The sequence below is a fragment of the Asparagus officinalis genome, chromosome 5 (genome assembly GCF_001876935.1).
Source record: "Asparagus officinalis chromosome 5, Aspof.V1, whole genome shotgun sequence".
NCBI classification, from domain to species: domain Eukaryota; kingdom Viridiplantae; phylum Streptophyta; class Magnoliopsida; order Asparagales; family Asparagaceae; genus Asparagus; species Asparagus officinalis.
In genome coordinates, this window is record NC_033798.1 from 6444769 (window position 1) to 6467893 (window position 23125).

Consider the following 23125-nt stretch of genomic DNA (forward strand, 5'->3'; position numbering starts at 1 on the left):
GGGAGGGGTGATTCTCCTTTTGAAGATTGCCGTTCTAGCACTCATGTGCTCCCTCTAAATATCGGCCTACATAAAAACAGCTAATAAGGCGACATCACATGGTTCGTTAGCTATAGGAATAACATCTCCATGTGTGACCAAAACTTAGGCAACTTTTAGCCTAATTTATTTATTATTATAGTTCATATATAAATTCACTCTTGTAACATGTTACTAATTGATTCTCTCGTCCTTAATTAATTAGTTGGGTACGTAGTTGTTGAGAGGAAAGATCCCTGAGAGGCAAGGACAGAAGAAATATAGCGATAATAGATGTCCCTAAACTTTGGGGCTACGCATAAAATTAGGTTAAATATATTGGAGACAGCTAAGATTTCAAAAAAAAATTGAGACAACTAAAGGAATCTGATTACTACTGCCACTCTTGGCTGATTAGGGGAATTGATTTCTTTTTTCTTTAAAGCTTAAAAAATGATAAACTAACTCAATTTAAAGTTATGTTAAAATCTGAGTGACCTAATAGCAATTCAGTGATTTGACAGACAATGTCCAAATATGAAAGACATAACGGGCTAATATTGAAGGGGGAAAAAATCCTTCTATCATGATCATTGGATCATACAATGAATATATCTTGAACAGCAATTCTCACATTCCGTTTGAAATTTGTAACAGTGTGGGGGCCATGTCAGCTACATAAGCCATTTAAAAATAAAGTTTAGTCCCATATAGCTTTTGACGCCTGTGGCTAAACCTGGAATAAAACAGATAAATCTGTTAGATAGCTGAAGTGCTATATTTTAAAACAGATAAATCTGTTAGATAGCTGAAGTGCTATTTTTTAAAACTTTTTTAAGTTTAGCTGCTGTGCATTTATGAAACGATGTGCTTAAAGCAATATTTGGATTACTTCGGTGCAAGGATCTCAATGCCAAACTGCTTCCAGGAACGACAGTACAACACACTGGTGTGCACCGACCAAGTACTATCAAGATCTCCTCGATTTATAAGACCTTTCAGTCAAGGCAAAGATCTCCTCTATATGTTAAACCTTTTGATTCAAAACCTTACGGTTAAAACCTTTCGGTTCAGGCGAATATCTTCTTGATCTGTTAAACCTTTAGGTTCAAAAACCTTTCGGTTAAGACAAAGATCTTTCCATCTGTAATAACATTTCGGTCCAGGGCTCTGTTCCTTAGGACACAGACTAAAACTTACACGCTTTCAAACTCTGCAGCATCAACACAACAGCTTAAACACTTCAATGTGTTTTTCATTTCTTTTAAAGCTACTCCAATGGGCTCTATTTATAGGCCTCTAAGATCAGCTCAAGGGTCATTTGACTGTTACAAATCATAATGACAATTATGATTGTAACAGTAAATGACTTAATTGCTGTAACTGTTGCATGTAGTTTTAATTGCTGGATGTAGAAATGTCTAAACGCGAGGATTGCGTTTCTATACAATGCGAGGGTCGCTACGAGCCTCGCGCGAATGAGACTCGCACGAACGCGAGGGTCGCGTTCCCTCTCGTGAACGCAAGGCTCGCTCAAGCTGTGAACGCGAGGCTCGCTCGTATGCTACGAGGAAGCTAGCGTGGCGCCACCTAGCCCCGATGTCTCCGTGCGAAGTGTGCCTTACAAAGCGTCACTTAGCGTCTCAGCCCGATTAGCTCCGTTCCCGGCCCATTGGCCCGCGGCCCACGAGCCCACGGCCCACTAGAACTTATGGGGATTAATTGAATAAAAATAATTTTCAGCTTGTCGTTGATAAGCCTCGAACACAAGACCTTTTAAAATGTCAAAACTTTAACTTTCCATTACGCTACTAAGAATTTTTAAAAAATACCAATAGTTAATAAATACATAGTTTGAAAACTTATTTTTTTAGAAAGCGATTTTGACACAAAAAATCAAACAATATCATGTGTAAAATTCGTTAGTGCTGCAATATTAGTGCATGTAGGGGATAGCATAGGGCTGCGGGGCCGGGTCCGGGCCCGGGCCCGGGCCCGACCGGGCCGGACACCGGGCCGGCCCGGATTTTTATGTTTTTTTATTATTTTATTTTTTTAAAAATTTTAAAAAACAATAAAACATAAAAATTATATTTATATAATAGTATATATATATTTATACTCTTATATAAATATAATTATATTATATGTACATATAAGTTTATGTTTATATATATGTATAGATATATAAATATATATTTATACTCTTATATGTATTTATACTATTATATAAATATACTTATATATGTACATATAAGTTTATGTTTATATATGTGTATATATAAGTATACTTATATACTAAGAGAGAGAGAATATAAATATATATATAAGAGAGAGTATACACTGTACACATATATAAGAGAGAGCATACTTATACATATATATAATTATATAAGAGATATAAACATATATAAGAGAGAATATACTTATATTTATATATACTTATATACTAAGTAGCCCAAAGTATTCATGTCATTCAATATATGTATATGTATATATATACACACACACACTGACACACATATACATATATTATACATAAACAAATTGTAAATACTTATAGTAATTACATAAACAAATTGTATTATACATAAAAACACACACACATATAAACTTATATATACACCACCATATAATTACTACCATATAGAAGGAGGAGTATTACTTAATACCCATTATACCTTAATACTCATATAATAGTATGAAGCAAGTATGGGGTATGCCCTTGGTAACCAAGGCATAAAAAAGTTTATGCTTGTAGTGATGTTGTCACATCCCCCTCCACTCATTCAACCCCCGTCCCCCGCCCCTCAAATAATGGGACCACATTCACATAAGGGCTAGGTGGAGTGGATGAGGATGTGACAGCAGTCACTACCAAAAGCATAAAATTCTGTGCTTGGTACCCCAAGTTACCCATTTCTCTCTCTCTCTCTCTCTCTCTCTATACTATATATTATATAATAATAATATAATATATAACTACTATATATTTTAGTTATATATATATATATATATATATATATATATATTATATATTATATATAATATATATAAATAAGAGATTATAATAAATAAATAAGAGAGAGTATACTGATATAGGACTTAGAGGACAGAGAGGTACCTCACACACTGTATACCTTATAATATATACTTATAACATAATATGTATATATATATAATAAGTAAGAGAATATAACTTATATAATACTTATATACTAGTATACTTATATATATACTTATACATATAGCTTATCATATATTATACGTAAGAAGGAGAATTATACTTATATATACTTTATATATAAGCAGAGAGGAGAGATATGTATTATATATATATAATAGTATAAGTATGATAAGTATATATGATATAATATATAGTATATACTATATATATAGTAGTATATATATAATATATATATATTATCATAATATATATATATATAATATAATATATATATATATATAGTATATATATAGTATATTATATATATATATATATTTATAATATAGTTATATATTTAATATATATATATATATACTATGATATATAGTAATTTGTATACTTTATATATACTTATAACATATATTAACCCCAGAGCATAATTAATACATATAATATACTTAATCATAACGAGAGAGTATAACTTATATATAATTTATATAACTAGACGAGAGAGTATATTATATATATATATATATAGTTATATATATATATATGATATAACTATATATAATATTAATATTATAATAACACCAATATATTTTATATATATTAATAATATATATATATATATATATACTATATACTATATATATATATATATAGTATATACTATATATATATATACTATAATATATATATAGTTATATATTTATAACTAACAATATATAATAAACACATAATACATATATTTTATATATAAGAATAAAAACAAAATAAAAAAAAAAAAAATCTAAAAAAATGGCACTGTTGCCGGGCCCGGGGCCGGGCCCGGCAGTGCTGAGCCAACGCGGACACCGGGCCCAGGGCCCGGACCCGGGTTTTGCCCGGGTTTCCGGGCCCGGGCCGGGCCCGGGCCGGGCCCGGGCCCGGGCACGACCGGGCCGGGCCCGGGCTCCGGGCTTTTTGGACACCCCTAGGATAGCATGGATGGAGCAACGCAATAAAGAGGAGACAAGACAATATTAGCAACTTGACCCACCCACAGATCCGACCTCATTCTCTGAACCAAGTCCTAAAAGCTCCTCTTTCCTTGTACTTTGGGGACTACTCTATAATGATTGCACAATAAAAAAAAAAGAAGACTTTAGATTTGAAGGCGCATCTTATTTTATTAAACGAGTAGACTAATCGTAGACTTTGTGAATGCTAGCCTGGATAGTTTGTAGAAGCTTTTATCTAGTATTTCCTTAATTGAATAAATACATCCATAGAGTGATGGTATAGCTTTGTGGATTAATATCTATGTTACTAGAACATTCTGCATGTGAGGAAGATATTATGAATCATACCAAAGAAGTAGCTAGTACTGAAATTTCCAAAATGTTATCCTATATATGGTCTCTTTGATTTTGCAAGCATGTGCTTATTATTCTGATATAATTTGTAAAGAATTTTGTTATAATATGACATTTTACTTGTCTACAATTTTTCCCCCTTCATACTCACACCAAACTAAGATTATCTACCATTCTCTTTCTTGATATCGGATTGAAATTGGATGATGATTGCAAGTTACAACTCTAGAAAATAGCTTGTTTTTAAACATAAATAAGAAAAAGGAAAACAATGAGTGATGTATAATTTAGTACTTTTAAAAGAAAGTTATGTTTAGAAGAAAATACAGTGCATCTCGTGTCTATAACAAAATTTTGTTTGTCTACCCAATACAATTAATAAATGGGGGAAATGATGCAGAGTAAAGAAAGAGAATGCTATATTTGTCCAATTTACATGAAATCAACTAAAATAATTAAAATATCAATACAATAAAAAATGGATCAGGACAAAAAATATAAATCAATGGAGTTATCAGCTTCCTAGAAGATACCAATGTACTTCTATGAAATGGTTTCACAAGATTCAGTCAATTGTCTCGATCGTGGGATATCATTGAGAAATAGGAACATGTACTACACAAAGGGATGATAATCTAACTTTAGTACACTATCAAAAAAAACCTAACTTTAGTATGGTGTGTAAAAGAAGGGAGTGGAGTGCAACTCCATCCCATAGTAACTAGCTTCCTCATCCCTTGCACGTCAAGCAAATTCCCATATCCTCTCCCGACGTTTCCCTCTCTCTCTCTCTCTCTCTCTCTCTCTCTCTCAATAGGGAAATTTTGAAAAATCATAGTTATTTCACTATAATTATTTCTAATATACTAAAAAAACAGTACAAAATGAAATATCAAATCAGTAAAAAAAACATTAGAGTTAATACAAGTGTTAGACTATATAACATAAAACTTCAATTCTCACCATGACTTTGGAGTTTTTGTGTAATTGTTAGGGAATTAATTTAAGATCTAAAAAGATAGGAAAAGTTGCTAGGATCAAGTTGGTTTTGATACCGTACATAGAGAACTAGAATAGACAATTATTATTCATTTAGCCCTATCCTCTCTTAAACTGAGATTAGGAGGATATTACAAAATATATATGAAATAAAATCATATCTAACAACATCTCGTAATATCTCAATCTACCAGAATCTCAACACTAATTAATATCTAACAATAAGCACTGAGTCCAACCAATAAAATATGACGTCTTATTGATCCTAGTAAGTCAAGAAATTCCTTAAAACAAAATCCTGTAGAATACACTAAAGAAAATCAACAGACATTGAGGAAAACATGATTCAAAGCAATATAAATTTTAATTTGTGACTAAGAATTCTGATTAAGTCCTGATATAATATGTTTTTATTAATTACACGGATACTAATTACACGGATATCATGTATTAATTTCATTGATTGAAATTGTTAAAGAGACAAGCATGATAGTTTGCTCCTTTTTTTTACGATTTAATACGTAGGCTCGAGCCGCTCGACAAGGATATTTGTTTTTATGTAGTTGTATTTAACCGCCAAGCACGTGTTTCGCTCGTCCCGGTCGCGGCTCTTTCCGCAGCCCTCATCAGCTTCTCTACTACAGGCACGTGATGACGGCACGACGCTGGGGCCCACGGGATACAAAAATTCTCCGTTGGCCCCACAAAACTCCACAGCTGAAAGTTTGCTTTTGTAGATTTCGGTAATATTTCCATCTTCTAATTTGCGACAGTCTACTTATCAAACTTTAACCCTCCGATGTGTTAATCTGAAGTATTTATAAGTTGTAAGAGCATTGTTTTAGTTTTTTTTTTTAAATGTGTTATTATTATGTAAGGGAAAAAAATCAAAATTCTTTTAAACAAATGATGATCGTGTACGCCACATGCATGCATGTAAATAAAAATTAAGTCAACTTGTTTTTCACATTAAGGATCAAAGCTTATCAAGTGCGCCACATGCATGCATGTAAAATTTTCATCCGTGTTAATAAAAATTAATTTTGCTGATCTAACGGAGAAAATGACTTAGTCAGAGTGGGGTGACATCCTAATTCAAAATTTTGACCAACTTCCTTCTTTTAATTTTCTTATCTTTCCTCTTACCGTTTACTCAAATTAAATGTCCCTGGACAAATCTAAATGAGTGAAATCTAACACGAAAAATAAAGTTGGGAATGTGTAATACTTGCATTTAAGCAATTAAGCTTCATAGGGAATATTGAGGGTTTAAATTGCAAACAACCGTTGCTTCTCAGACCAGCACATCCACAGGGACCAAATTGCACGTGGTAAGCAAGGGAAGGTCGGAACCTCGAAGGAGAAAGACAACCGCGTAAAACTTGGCAGGCGGGTCCAGTATGGACACGTGTCGCGTGATCAAGGTCTGTTAATTTTTTATATTTGGCTAAATTTAAATAAATTCGCTATTTAAGAAAGGAATAAAGGTAATGGGGTCCGTTTTATATTGAAGAGCTTTACTACAGGGACCCAAAATATGGGACCAATCGAGGGGACAAGTGAGGTGTTCCCCTCCTATTGGATAAAGAGTTGACCATCATTAAGATCCTTGAGGAATTTTTCTAGATTGAATCAAGTGTTAGAAGTAATTAATAAGGAGATTTAAGAAGTTACTTTTAAAATTAAGCGATAGTGAATAGAAGGTAGCGAAACTAGTATGTTTTCCATTCATTTCACAAAGTTTTAGAAGTAGGCTAAGTAGCAAAATACTAATTCAATCGCGAAAAGAAACATTAAATTTTCTGGAAGTTTAAGGGTAGAGATTTATAATGGAAAAAACTTTTTTTTTTCCTAGATCTCCACATTTTAGATGCTTTTAAGATACTTCTTAGTCTTAGGGAGAAAGAAAATATTTAAGAAATAAGGATGCCTAGGTCGCCCCCATAAGCATTTAAAGAAGTACTAAGAGTAGATATTTCAATAAAATAAACACATTTTTGATTGGAAACAGCAGAAGTATACCTCTGTGTCACTACGCTAATCCAACTGAGAGAGAGAATAATCAATGGGACTTTGTGTTCTTACATGATTTCTTCTCTTCTCTATACAGAATTATCGATTTTCGTTAAAGATTTTTCTTATCCAACGGCATAAATTTACTTGAAGAAAATTCGAAACAACTAACATATAGTTGTTTAAATGTCAATATTAGAAAGATGAAATTTCATTACAAAAGTAAGAGCATATATGTTAATTTGAGAACTTTGGATTATCATTCTCTTGGGATATTATCCAGCCTAGCTAAGTGGAATATAATCCAGAGTGTTTGGTAATTTGGCTGAGTATAACCTTTTTTCTGTCAAAAATCTTGTATGGAAAACACACGCTCATTACACGAGTGGATTATAATCTATTTCCAATAGTTGAGTATTTGGCAAATGAGTAAATTACAATCTATCAGTATTGTTAAACTGACCAAAGAGAACATGGAGTTGATCATGTTTTACTTGGTTAATTAAACCTCATGTATTATAATCCACCAAAAAAGAACCCTGGGTGCCCCTGATTAATTTTTGGTGGATATGATTATGAACTAAAATAATCCACTTGTCTAACATTCAAAAATAATTTTCATGGATCATTATCCAATTTGACAATTTGCCTAGCATATTGTAAGGGTTGGACATGATGCTGTGAATGCGATTTTTTATTTTTTTTATTTTTTGAGAGGGTTCTTGAAGAATGATATAAATTATAGGGTAAATTTTGCGAAACCTACTTTTTAAGTTTTGTAATAAAACCCCTAAGCTAACAATGTTACTTCTAACTTTCATTCTCACTTAGGAAGTGGAGTCCATTAAAAGCGTGGGTATATTCGTGATAACCCTATTACCTTTAAAAATGTCACAAAATTTCCTTTAACTTTTGTCATAAAATCCCAAACTAACACTGTTGTGAGCGGTCGCACGTGGGGTTGAGCTGGGGGTTGGGGGATGGTTCTCAAAACCATTTAAAGAGGGTTTTCCGATAACCCTGAAAATTAAGGAGGGTGACATTTTGAACATCAATAGGACCCATCAGAGAAATACTCAAACTTAACGATTGTTTTACGAAATTTACTCTCATAAAAGTGGTTTTTCGTAATTTGTTTTTACGATTAAAAAATCGTTTTCTATATAAGTGAATAAGAGAAAAAAATTACACATGTGATGATGACAAGCGGGCAACAAGTTGCGCTACTAATCCTTTCTAAATTGCAAAACCTAACCTACGAAACACGTGCTCAGCTGACCCTGCTGTCGCCACATTTCTATTCATGAATTTTTGTACCCTCCTAAGGAACTCCACCGCATCAGCTGCAAGGTAACCAAACGTATCGAACGCGAACGAGATGAAACTGTGATGGTTGTCCTTACATGCTTGATCATATTTGCTCACCTTTGCCTCTGCCGCCCTATCCGCTGCATGCCCAACCGTGAACACTCCATTACAATTTACTTCCCATTTATTTATTTTTAATTATCTAAGTCAAGTCTTCAAGTCTTATCCACACAATTTACTCGCTCGTTCACAGCCTCAGCTCTTCCCTTTCTTATCTCCGGAATTAACGCCGTCACGATTCGTGGTTTCCGATCATGACACGTCAGCACATTCTGCCTTAAAACACCGTCAACCATAACGGAAGTATCTCGGGGACCCACCATCATAGTTATTTAGGATGCTCTCCTTCTCAAAATTTGGATAATTAGTAAATGAAAATGACACATTAAAACATATTTAAATAATTTTGGATAATTAGACAATAACCCTTTCACGTGGCACTGTACTTTCTTACATGGCATCAAACTTTAAATAATAATAGGCAATTCTCTCACGCTCCAATATCTACCGCCTCTTTGATTAGGTTATAAGAGAAAAAAATTAAAATAAAATAATAATAATAATAATAATAATAATAATAAATGGCATAATCCACAAAAAATTAGGGAGAAAGAAAGACGTAATATGTTAAGCCTTGAATTTCACTAATTCTTTTTCATATTTATGTTTCAACTAGTTGTATAAACTATTTTCTTCTTGCTTACAAGATTCTCTACCATCATTTTCTGCAGAAATTTTCATAATCCACACATAATCAATATTTATTAACAGACTAAGTTAAATGCAATAATTGGTCACTAATGGAAGGAAATTAAGGAAACCTCCAGAAAAGAGATGATTAACTTAAGACTGATTAATTGATTAATTATTTATCTATAATAAATAAGTTCATTGATATATTTTTCACATTAACTCAAACTGATTAATTGATTAATTATTTATCTGTAATAAATAAGTTCATTTATATATTTTCTGACTAACTTAAACTGAATAATTATTTATCTATAATAAATAAAGTTCATTTAATAGTTTCCATGCTTAAACACTCACAACTTGACACATGGAGCTAAAATATAGCATCTTTTGAAGCATTGTCCTTAATTTCCCTAAATTCTCTCTTTAACCGACAAATAATTTATTAATTCCGCAAAATAGTTATTTTTACTGTCTGACAATTCAAATTTAAAAGCGTTAACTGAAAAACTTCCACTATTTAAGACTAAAAACGAAGACCGTTGGATCGTGACGAAGTGGACACGTGGAAGGACCGAGAGTGGCTTATGATCAGAAACGGTCCTGGTAGTTTAAATGACCGGCTGTAGGCGGTGAGCGTGGGAGTTTTTACCGGTAAAACCGGTGGCGTGGTCAATCTGTATAAGAACTGGGGTTTTAGGAGAATTGGGTAGTTTTCGGGGTTTTGTGGTATGGTTAAAAAAAGGAAAAAAGAAATCAATAAAAATTCGTCAAAAAAGCCAAAAAAAATTCGGAAAAATTGAGAGCGTTAGCGTTTTGAATTGTGAGTTCGAATTAAGATCTGAAGACCGCAGGTGTACTTTTCTGATCAATTTCGTTGTAAATTGTTCGTTTTCGTCGAGTTTTTAGGCGATCTCCGAAGTTGGACGAAGACTTTGAGGAATTTAAAGCGGTTTTGGTCTCAAATCTGAGGTGAGATCTCAAAACCTCTAATCTCGATTTTTTTTTTTGAGCTAGTTACCATTTTTTTTTAAAAAAAAATTGTTGATGGATTTCTTCTAATTTTTGTCAATTTGAGAATTGGATCCATTTGTGTTGAAAAATCTTTCTTTTTTGGAATTTAATATAATTTCTTAATGTTTATGGAGCCTTTTTTTCCTGATTGATTTCGATCTGATCGCTTTGCTGGAGGGTTTTGTTGTTGCTTATTATGTTTCTTGTTCTTTATTATTGCCAAAGGCAATGCAATTTTAATTTTATGATTATTGGTTTTCAAATTGTTAATCGAGGAGATAATCTATTAATTTCTTGTAAATGACTGTTTGGGATTTCACATTATTAAAGTTCTGATCTCATGGTTTTTGGGAGGTTTTGGGTTTTACATTTTCTATTTAATATCTGAATCTCGTTTAATTTACATTATGGTATCCAAATATTTGACAAAATTTGACAATAGAATATTTTGATGCAATCCAAATTGTAATATTGCTTCCTTTCTCATGCTTTTTCCCTGGTAATTTAGGATAAAAATCATGGGTGCGTTGATATCTTAGATCGTCGCTATTTCTGGTTTAATGGGCTCTGAATCATTAAGCTCAATTTTGTTTTTTTTCCCTTGGTGATCTCTCAAATTGCACGCTAAATTTGAGGAATCTAGGGTGTTTTAGTCTCAAATCTGAGGTGACACCTCAAACTTGCTGTGTTTGTTGTTTTAATTATCAAAATTTGGTTTTTAGTACAATTTTTATTTTTATTTTTTCTTTTTTTCTTTTTTTCCGGTTCCATTTTATTATGATTTTATTGGAGGTAATTCAGATTTTGCTTGATCTCTTCTGATTTTTTTATTGATTTCTCAGATGTTTTTTTTAACGTAGAGGCAATTTGGATCTGTTTGCATTGAGAAATGCTTTTGTTTTGGATTTTTTTGAACTTCGATCTGATAGCGTTGATTGTAGGGTTTTGTGGTTGCTTTATGTTTATTGTTATTTATGATCAAGGTGATGCAATTTGAATTTATGTTATTTTTTCATATTATTAATTGACAAGATAATCTATGATATATTTTAATGGTTTTTGGGATTTCATATTATTAAAATTCTGATCTGGGTTTGAGGTCTCATGGTTTTTGGGAGGTTTTGGGTTTTACATGGTCTATTATAAATATAATTGATTCCTGTTCATAGTTTGAATCTTTTGTATTTTCGCATATGACATGTTTCTATCCTCTTTTTTTATTTGATAATTAAATGCTTGTGGAGATTTTAGCAATATTGAAAATTTGATGACATAATTCTTTGATTTGAATCCAACTTATAGTATTACTCTTTTTTCCAATACGTGTTTCATGTTCCCCCCAAATTTTTCGATAAAAATCATGGGCATGTTGATATCTTATATCTTCACTATTTCTGGTTTAACAGGATCTAAAAAGCTCAATTTTCGTATTCAAACCGAGTTTATGGACGCCTAAGTTATTATCTCTATAGTGATATTATTAGCATTTGAAATATGGTGTTGCACAAGAGATTGGATTATGGATCCATTGGCTATCAAGTTCCTCCAATGCCAAGAGTTCCTAGATCAGCCAAGGTTTGTATTTAAACCTTATTGATATATATAGACCCCTCTTTCTAGCTTTTGAACTCTGATTAATTCTCTTTTTTAATAAATAGGGAAAGCGTTCTATCAGAAAGAAGCTTGACAATAAGCAAATTAGTGCATTCGATCTGCTTGCCACTGTTGCTGGAGAACTATTATCAGAGAGAGAAAATTCTTTACCTCAATGTAAAATATCTGGAACAGTCAACCCTACTATTAAGCAGGAGCAACAAGAAAATGAGATGCCATTCAAAGCTGAAGTTTTTGATCAGGGGAGCTGCAATGAGAGCACATTGGGCTCTGAATCTGCCTTTAAAAGGCAAATTAGTTGTAAATTAGAGAAGCCCTCACAAACCCTCAAATCTTTGGAAGGAAAAAAGGGTGAATTGTCATCAATTGCCATGAAATGTGATATTGATGGTAAGGTTGAGATAGGCCAAAGTGGTCCAGGGATATTGGAGGATCCAATGGATTTGGATGCTAAACCTCCTGCTTTGGTTAGCTCTGATAGCAGTGTCAAGGTGCCCATTTCTCGTTCTAGTTCCTTCTCCAAGTCTAGAGATAAAAATGAACTTGTTGATGGAGATGGTGACGAGAACTCTTCTTGGTGCACTCATCCTTGCACAGATGCCGCGAAAGCCTTTAGGCTTCAACGTATAGGAGATCGTAGGATAAGGAAGCTATTGGCATCTAAAATTTGGAAAGTGCCACCAAAAGTTTTGAAGGATGGGGAGCTTTCTAATAATGGTGTGTCATGCGAGTTCTGATTATCATTGTTTACTTTTCATATGAGTAGCTTTTTGTTGATACTAATCAGAGGATTTATTTGGTTTCCTTGCTATCAGATGTACAAATGAAAACAGTTTTCGGAAGCAAGAAAATGTGCTATACTCGCCAAAGGACTCAAAGATCTCCATTCAAGCGAAGGAAATTGTTTGAGCATCGTCCAATATCAGTAGCTGTTGGGGGTATTTATGGTGAAGGGATTCCGAAGTCAGCTAAATTTGGTGGCTTGCAAATAGAAAGGAATGATGGCCATGCAATTTCAAAATCATCATATGATTCAGGTGATTATCATGGTTAGTGACCTGTTTGTAACATTTATAACTCCTGTTGAAGTGAATATATTGAACCATTTATAGCAGAATGAGGTTCTGAAACTGTCATCCCGTTGTGTTTGCAGTGAAATTTACTATAAAGTCTTTCAAAGTGCCTGAGCTCTTTATTGAGATTCCTGAAACTGCCACTGTTGGTTCGCTGAAGGTATAGAACTCTAATTGAGTGATTTATATCATTTTGCTGTTTTGTTAAGTATGTTGTGTCAGATACTTCGCATCATATTTAAGATGAAGCCTTTTAGAGCCAATGATAATGCTACTATGCTCAAGTTCTATAATAGCCGATGTATTAATAGTTTGAAGAAATTTAAAGCCAGATTAATCTTGACAGACTTGATGGATCTCATTTGATCCAAAATAGAAACAAGACCCTGCTCTGCAATCATTTATGCTCTGTATTTTGGTCATAGACAGAACTTTTCATACCCAGAATATGTTGATTGCCTGAATTAGCTTTTACTAAATTAAATTTGTCATCACATTGCTATTTTATATCAAATTGGCAGCGGGAGAAAATTTTGAAAAATGCTATAAATCCTAGATTCTTGTTTCTCAATAACCACACAAGAGATTCATAATGTTTAACTTAACAAAGTCTTTTCTGCCTTTGTACTTTGCAGAGGACAGTTATGGAAGCTGTGACTGCTGTACTTGCAGGTGGACTGCGTGTTGGTGTTCTTCTTCAAGGAAAGAAAGTCAGAGACGATAAACAAACTCTCCTCCAAGCCGGAATCTCTCACAAAGATAAGATGGATAATTTAGGGTTTTCATTGGAACCCAATTCAACTCAAGCTCCTCCACCACCACTCATTAGCCCAGAAGACCCTAATCCTCTTCTTCTATCGAATCCAATCCAAAGGTACTCATAAATGTTGTTTCCATGAATCTCATCAATGTGACTCTTATGTCCAGTTAAGAGGCCTTTTGATTTTATGCAATTGCCACGGTTGTGCCTGTCATTGCGTTCAATTAGATAGTTTTGGATCAGTTACAACTTGCCATTTTTCGTTTCATTACACTGAATAAAATACAGTTGCAATTGCAGTTGCAAAAATGTCTCATGTTGCAACCATCGATTTACCCCGATGAGATATAAGGCGCAGTTTGCAATCTTTTTTAAGCTGAAAATATCGTTTTATATCATAACTGTAATTATAACCACCACCACCACCACCACCACCACCAAAAAAAAAGAAAAAAAAAAAAACACCACCACCACCACCACCAAAAAAAAAGAAAAAAAAAAAAAGCCCACCCAACCACACCCAAAGGAAAAAAAATCATAGATAGCAAACAAGTATCTAAAAGCTATAACTATAACCGGAAATTGTAAAATTTTAAAACAGACCTATACAAGCATAACTATGCCTACAACTGCAACCGACAACATTTGCATGTAACTGACACTTATCTCACAATTTGAGTTGCTTCAAATCAAACAGAACCTAAATAACATCGGCTTCTTCTGTAGGATCTCAGCTCCAGTACCTGTCATAGATCAAATGCTACCTGAAACTTTACCAGAGCAACCTCAAACTTCAACATTAAACAGTCCTGAGAGTGATCATGATTCAGGCCACTCTCACACTGAAGCATCATCTTCTGTAGATAAAAATGCAAGTTTGAAAGCTTTGGTTCCTGTACCGGACATGAACTCCGATTCTCTAGCTGTAATTCCTTCGCGCAAGCCTAAGCAGACGGAGCTTGTCCAACGCCGGATCAGACGACCTTTTTCGGTCGCCGAGGTTGAAGCCCTAGTTCAAGCTGTTGAAAAGCTTGGAACCGGAAGGTATACATAAAAAAAACTGGTTAATTACGGATGCAACTTACGCACTATAGGGATTTAGCTATTTATTATGTCGTTCTATTTTATCAACCCTGTTCACTATGATGACTTTACTTTTCCGTTGGTTTTTAAACTCTTGTGAGCATCACGTGATGGTCAGAGAGGTGCATTTGCCGAGAACATCACCACATGATTCCCGTAGGAATTTAAAAACTAACGAGAAAATACTATTTTAATTATCACCAGAAAATGTATGTGCTAATAAGTCCTTTTGATATCAAGTAAACATAGCAAATGTCTGTTTGCTTATTATTGGGAGGTTTTGGATATTTTGCTTTAGGTGGAGAGATGTCAAGATCAGAGCTTTTGACAACGCAAAGCATCGAACATATGTAGATCTTAAGGTAACCAGTTCTTTCTTCTTTCTTGTATACTTTTAGCTGTCAATTCAACAAGAGTTGCTTTAAGTTAAAACTTTTTGGTGGACACCTAGAGGCCAATTCACCTAAACTTTCTATTTCTTTATAGTTTGGCAACAAGAAACCAAGGCTTTTTGTTGTACATAATCGTCTAATTGCGAAGCACAAGATAACAAAAAGCCGTGTACGCCAACAGTACACGGTTTTTTTTGAGTGAGCAATTTATATTGAACTGATTGAAGTCTTGAAACTGTATTCAAATTCAATAGGCAACTCAATGTAGACCCGCTACCATGTATGAGATTGGTTATTTTTTTGTGATTACAGGACAAATTGAAGTCCACTTACATTGTCACAAACCTCTACTATACTGGAGTTCACAATTAATTTCAATTCTTTGTATCATACTCAATTCTAATTTCCATCATATTCATACTATTTGCATGTATTCACTTTTTCACTCAAGACTATTTACAATTATCTTTTTTTTTTTTGAGGGAACTAGATAGTAGGCTGTTCTGATTGAAATTAGTGGACCTTTCACTGTTTTTAATGGCTAATTAGCAGTGAAACACCTTAAAAGTTTGACCTACTCTACTTATATACCCTCGCTTGTACTGCATTGCACTTTTATGCCCTAAAGTTTTTATTTCTCAAAAGAAAAAAAGGCATTAATACCTTCCATTAAACAATCTTCAGAATATTCCTTACAAAATTTCCATTTGATTGATAAATGATAAATTTAGAGCTTGTGTCACTAACTTTATTTAACCAAGGGTATTATCATCCTTTTAGCAACAAAAAACATCACCTACTGAATTTAATGGAGGAAAGTGTAGGCTATATGAATGCGACAGAATTCAACTAAAGGTATTTAAGTGAAAAGTTGGCGAAACGTATTTAAGTGCTAATTAGCCTTTAGAGATTAGTTTATAACATTTATAGCTTTGTTCTTGTGATTACAGGACAAATGGAAGACTTTGGTGCATACGGCGAGGATCTCGCCTCAGCAGAGGCGAGGTGAACCGGTCCCCCAAGAGTTATTGGACCGGGTTCTCTTGGCCCATTCTTACTGGGCTCAGCAGCAGGCTAAGTTGCAGTCCAAGCCCAATTAGGCCCACCAGGTATTATAAAGGGGGGGTGATGTAACCTGTAAAAATGAAGTACAGGAGAAATGTGAAATATTTACACTTGTACATGATGGTTATCGACGAAACAAGTCTGCTGTTATCAGTAACGGGTAACGGATCCGAAGTTATGAAGCTTGCTGATTTGATTCAATTCATTCTTTCGACTTGGACAAAGTCTTGGTGTTGTAATTAGGAGTTGAAGGAGATGGTGTAGGCGATTTGGGTTCGGTGATTTGAACCTCTTTTGTCTGTCAATTAGGTATAGGAGAAGCATAACGGGTGGTTTTCTGTGATTGTGTTAACCTCTTATTTTGTTGATGTATCAATCTTTCTTTGGTAACAATTTGTTCATGTATTAGCCATATAGGCCCATGTTAACTTTTGTTCTAAACCGTCATTTATAAAAGCAATGGTTAAGATCTGTTTTCCTTGTGTCTCCTGTTTAATTTCCATGATTGGGACCGGTGTATAGTTTGGTTTGCGGTTATGGTAGTCAATTACGGACGGCTCTAACCATGCTTAACACGCTTTCGGATGTGTTTTCTTTCAGCACAAACGGTTGCTTGCAAGAAAACTTTATAAACAATATTTTAATACCCTTTTTGGCATACGGAGAATGTTGAAAGTGTTGGATAGCAGGTTCCTAATATGTTTCCTAATTTGTTTTGGTAACAAGTTATTGGGATTCCTAATCTGTTTTGATAACAGGTTATTAGGATTCCTAATATGTTTTGTTTTTTGTTTTAGAATTCCTAGTATGCTTATGATTTTAGGATTTCTATATATATGGAACAATTGGAAGATAGAATTGAGAAGAAAATTGGTGATATTTGGAGCACATAAAAGATGTATTTTCTAAGCTATTTGAAGCACAAAAGATGTATTTTCTACGCTATTGGTTAGGGTTTTGTTTGGAGAGAATTAGAGATTGTTAGTGAGATTAATTGGCGAGTTTGAGTGATTTGTAATCTCAGTTTATACTCTTCTTCTCTATTAGTGAAAAACTCTATCCCTTTCTTGCCCCCGTGGACGTAGGCAACTTGCTGAACCACGTTAAAATTGGTTGTTTGTGTTTGTGATATTGATTTGGTTCGTTTGGTCTTCTCTCGACGTTTGTTTGATTTAGCCTCTCAAAGCACGTTGGTTTGATTTTGGCTTCCGCAGCGCTCAACAAGTGGTATCAGAGCTCGGGCTACGCTTGGGCTATTTGGAAGAGTATGTCGTTTTGGAGGCTCGCCTAAGGCTTCGTTTGGTGATAAATGTGGGATCTTTTTGATAAAGACTCTATCTTTTTTAGTTTTGGATCTATTCTTTATTTGTTCCGCATTTGTTTTGGTGCTTTGAGAAAGATGGTCGGGAAAGAAGAAGTTGTGGGGCGTACTTTCGGCGTGAAGACCGTCCAAAGTTTGAATATCCACTCTATAAAGATAGATGTGGAGAAGTTTAATGGCACAAACAATTTTGATCTTTGGAGATGTAAAGTCTTGGATGCGCTCAATGTGCAAAATTTAGAAGATACTTTGGAGTTGGACGGGAAACCGGACGACATTAAGGAGAAGGTTTGGAAAAAGATGAATAGAACGACGTGTGGTGTGATTAGATCTTGTTTGACTCAAGATTTAAAATATGATGTGATCAATGAGACTTCGGCTAAGAAGATTTGGGAGATCCTAAAGGGCAAGTATTTGACCAAGAGTGTAGAGAACCATTTGCATTTGAAGAGGAGGCTTTATTGCTTCCAATTGAAGAATGGGACCTCCATTGGTGATCACATAAAGCACTACACGGAGCTTCTTACGGATTTGGTGAATGTAGATGTGATGATTGAAGATGAGGACAATGCGTTGTTGTTGTTGAGTTCCTTGCCTGACGAGGAATATGAGACATTCGTTCTTACTCTTATTAATGGGAAGACATCTCTTTCTTATAGTGAGGTCACTGTTACACTTGTGAATTATCAGCTTCGAAAGAAGGATAAGGAGACTTCAGTTGAGCCAGTAGCGGGGGCATTAGTCGTAAGAGCAAAGAGTCCAAATCGTGGTAGGAGGTCGCAGTCTAGAGGGGCACATCTTGGAGTTCGTAGGAATCAGTGTGTCTTTTGTAAAGATGATGAACATTGGAAAGCCGAATGTCCAAAGTTGGTTGATCGAGCCGGGAAGAATAAGGGAAAAGCTATTCAAGCTTCAGAAGTGAATGTTGTCAATGCTAGTGATAATAATTTAGATTCAGATTCTTCGGGCTACTCGTTATCTGCACTACCGTCAGTTTGTGTTATCGACTCTACAGAGTGGATGTTGGATTCGGGTGCTTCTTACCATATTTGTCCTAGGAGGAATTGGTTTTCCAGCTTTCAGGAGTTGGAAAGAGGGGAGGTCGTGCTCATGGGTAATGATCATGAATGTCCTATTGGTGGTATCGGTACTGTTTGGATTAGGATGAGTGACAGAATGATTCAGGAGTTGGTTGGAGTGAGGTTCGTTCCTCAGTTGAAGAAGAACATCATTTCACTAGGAGTTTTGAAGGCATCAGGCTATAGGGTGACCTTGGTCGATTCACGTTTGAAGATCATATTGGGATCCATGATTGTGATGAAGGACGTCAGGAGGAATAATTTATATTATTTGATTGGGAGCACGATGTTTGATAGAGAGTTGACGACTTCTTTGGATTTGGCTAGACTGTGGCATTTGTTGAGGCTGAGTTATTTGATTGGTTATGCCGTGCATGGTTTGTTGACGAATGCTTTGACCTGCAGATTGAAGTCCTTTGAGCACATGTGTATGAGCAAGAAGACTGATGTGGAGTTTGGCACTTCTATCCATCGATCGAGGGGACTTTTAGGTGGTGCTCAGTCAGGCATTTGGGGGCCTTCCAAGGAGGCATCATTGGGAGGTAATCGGTATTTGGTTTCCGTAGTTGGGGATTGTTCTAAGCATTGGTGGGTTGCAACTAGATCCCGTTGGTGTGAAGTCCTAGAAGTCAACAACAATTGAAAGAAGTGTATTGACATAAAGGTAACCCATCGTTTTAGCTTTGGCAGGGGTTCTTTCTTGCATTTGTGCCGAGCTCATGGTAGTTTGAGACACTTCATTGATGTGGAGACATTGGGGTGACGAGATGAGATAACAGTTTTGATGTGTCGTTCCTTACTGGAGGAGGATCGGTGTTGGTTGTCGAGCATTGGTTTTGGTTTTGGTTTTGGAGCTTCGACATATTTGGGTCATCTTGGTCATAGGTTGTCGACTGCTGCTTGTGGAGATTTTGGATCTGCTTCAGATTTTGGGTTGCGTCGGATATTTGGTTACCCAGCATTTGGTCACATCGAGGATGTGAGATTTGATCCGATTGCACGTTTGGGATTCAGAGGTTCGTTTGATTATCAATTAGGAGCTTCTGATTTTGTTTATGAGCAGGTATGTCACATTTGACTCTCGGTAGGTGGAGAGTATTGATCAGATCATTAGGATATCGTAGCGGGTGGAGGGTGATGTTACTTCATATTGGGTGAAGATTGCTCTACATACTCCAGATCATACTATATTGTTTGGGATTCTAGCTGAGGTGACACAGTTTGGAGATCATTTGGATTTGGATGCAGATGATGAGTTGGTTTTGGATTCGAGTGCAGCTGGTGGACATGTTTTGGATACAGCCATTGGTTCACCTCAGGTGGAGGTGTTTGATTTGTTTCAGTTTGGGGCCATTGGGAGCGCTATCAGTTACAGATCCGTTGGTGATATTGGTAAAGAGTTACAAACTTTTCTATTTGATTGAGGGACTTTGGAGGCCGTTTGGGTGAACTACGTGAAGGCTTGATTCCTTGGGCAAGAGGATACGTAGGCAGTCATTTATTATGCAGCCGGTTTGGTGAGTTGATACCGATATTTGGAGTTTGTACGCATTCTCGTTTGGGTTCTCGACTTATTGTGGATTGAGTCTTTTTCTCCGTTGTCGTTGATTTGTTCCACTTCGTACTAGACGCAATAAGTGAGACGTTTTATTGGTATTGATGTCGGCTCAGTTTTGGGAAAACTTCACCGAGGTGAAGAATTGTTGGATAGCAGGTTCCTAATATGTTTCCTAATTTGTTTTGGTAATAGGTTATTGGGATTCCTAATCTGTTTTGGTAACATGATTCCTAATTTGTTTTGGTAACAAGTTATTAGGATTCCTAATTTGTTTTGTTTTTTATTTTAGAATTCCTAGTATGTTTATGATTTTAGGATTTCTATATATATGGAACAATTGGAAGAGAGAATTGAGAAGAAAATTGGGGATATTTGGAGCATAGCAAAGAGGTATTTTCTGAGCTATTGGTTAGGGTTTTGTTTGGAGAGAATTAGAGATTTATTGGTAAGATTATTTGGTGAGTTTGAGTGATTTGTAATCTCAGTTTGTACTCTTCTTCTCTTTTAGTGAAAAACCCTATCCCCTTCTTACCCGTGGACGTAGGTAACTTGCCGAACCACGTTAAAATTGGTTGTTTGTGTTTATGGTATTGATTTGGTTCGTTTGGCCTTCTCTCGACGTTTGTTTGATTTGGTCTCTCGAAGCACGTTGGTTTGGTTTTGACTTCCGCAACACTCAACAGTAAGATGTGTCTTATTCAATTAAACCACCCGCATAGGAACTTTGTGCGAGATAAAGGTAATGTATAGGAAATTATAGAAAAATCAGAGAGAGAGAGAGAGAGAGAGAGAGAGAGAGAGAGAGAGAAGAGTGGAGATCCTAAGTCCTAACAGAATGCTCTACACTATGTGAAACGTTCTCACTTCTCAGTCAATCATTTGAATTAGAGGAAGCAATTTAGAACCTTCACCCCCCCTAATTGGCTATTAGAACATGGCATTGTGTAGGCTTCTTATAGGATTTCCTATCCAGAGGAAAGGATAAGGGCAAGTAGTCTAGTAAAAATCTCTATGCACATCACTGTTAACTAGTATTACAATCAGATTGTCTATCGCTGCAAACTATACTAACAATAATTGTGTTGAAGGTGACATTTACAGGAACTAGTATTACAATCACATTGACATTCACTTAATTCCTTGAACTTTGTGGTGTCTCACTTGACCTACTTGCACTTTGAAGCTTTAGAACATACGCGATGATGTAATTTCCTGTTAATTTTGAAAATGATTGAAATGTCATTTTTGGAAGATAACCCCAAAATGAAAAAAAGGGTAAAGGGGAATTTTTAATAAATTGAGGGGTTATGTCATTCTTTACTATCATGTGCTTGGCAAATGACCCATTAAAGTTCAAGACGGCTGCTTTGGAATAAACAAAGTTCTTGAGGTTATGTGCAGAACCCTCTAATTTTTGGCTGTTTAAGTGAAATTTACCCTTTTACTATCTCAAATTCATCTTGTGGTCGTTCTCATTTGTTGAATGTGACGATTGCGATAGGAGCTCATAATCGCGATTGAATCATCACAAGCCAATACGTTGCATAGGTCAAACTGTTTTGCACAAATAATTGGGATCATGGGGATAACTATGTTAAATTGTCTAGCAAATTTGTGCCTAAGTAAAATTAATAAAAGAACATTTGTCTAGAATATAACACAGAAATATATATATCTGAGGATTTGACCTATCTACCTATATATGGTTGTTGGTTGCTAAAGATTGGACGGGAAAAAAAATTGTAATTGTATCCTTGTATGATTCCGGAGCCTAGGGTTCTTGTCGTATCCATTCATTGACAAATATGTTACGATTTTTTGATAAATTTCACAAACTATTGTGAAGTGAGCTTTACATAAAAATGTTGGATTTAATCTAATAAATCTATTTGTGGGCACATATGATTAATCAATGTGTATTGCTATCTTTCAGGATAACCCACTAAAGTGATCAATTAAGTTGGGTTAATGGGTATTTAAATATAATCATGGGGTTATATGTGCAGATACCAGGTTGTAATTGTGATTTATTGAGGGGTTAAATTACAAAAGTACAACATCTATAAATAAGGGGTTATGGTCCCTAACCTAGGGTTACATTCTCTAATTCTCTTCACCCCCATCTAGAAAGAGAAATTCGGATTTAGAGGAACCCTAAGGTTAGAAGATCATCAAAAACTCAAATCAAGATTTCTTCTATGGATTCAGGTATAAGCTTCCGCTCTTTTAGATTCTTGTTAATCTCTTTGAATTAATCATGGCTATATGGTTTTAGATCTCAAGTTTTGATTTAGATCTAACAAGTGGTATCAGAGCCACCTAGATTAATTCTTAGGGATTTAAGTTTTATTGGGTTTTTGATCTTAAATCTCTGGTTAAAGATTCATTTTTTGGGTTCGGATGAACAGTAAATTTTTTTGTTCGGATGAACAGTAACGAAAAGTTTTTCGGATGAGCAGTAACTAAAAAGACTCTTAAGGATATGGTAAGAAGTATGATTGCTCATTCTTCTTTACCAGAGTCTCTCTGGGGAGAAGCACTTAAGACAGCAGCT

At 35.0% G+C, this 23125-nt stretch overlaps 1 protein-coding gene across 2 annotated transcripts; it reads left to right on the forward strand.

Annotated features, from left to right (window-relative positions):
* On the forward strand, nucleotides 10345-17084 carry LOC109843094 (telomere repeat-binding protein 5-like). Of its 2 annotated transcripts, none has more exons than XM_020412029.1 (9): nucleotides 10345-10584; nucleotides 12033-12201; nucleotides 12285-12957; nucleotides 13056-13289; nucleotides 13394-13473; nucleotides 13949-14187; nucleotides 14800-15117; nucleotides 15455-15518; nucleotides 16499-17084. In XM_020412029.1, the coding sequence occupies exons 2-9, from the start codon at nucleotides 12121-12123 to the stop codon at nucleotides 16646-16648; spliced, it is 1839 nt and encodes a 612-aa protein (XP_020267618.1). In that variant the 5' UTR covers nucleotides 10345-10584; nucleotides 12033-12120; the 3' UTR covers nucleotides 16649-17084. The 2 variants fall into 2 exon arrangements, with proteins under 2 accessions (XP_020267618.1, XP_020267619.1); XM_020412030.1 differs by having other exon boundaries at nucleotides 13056-13277.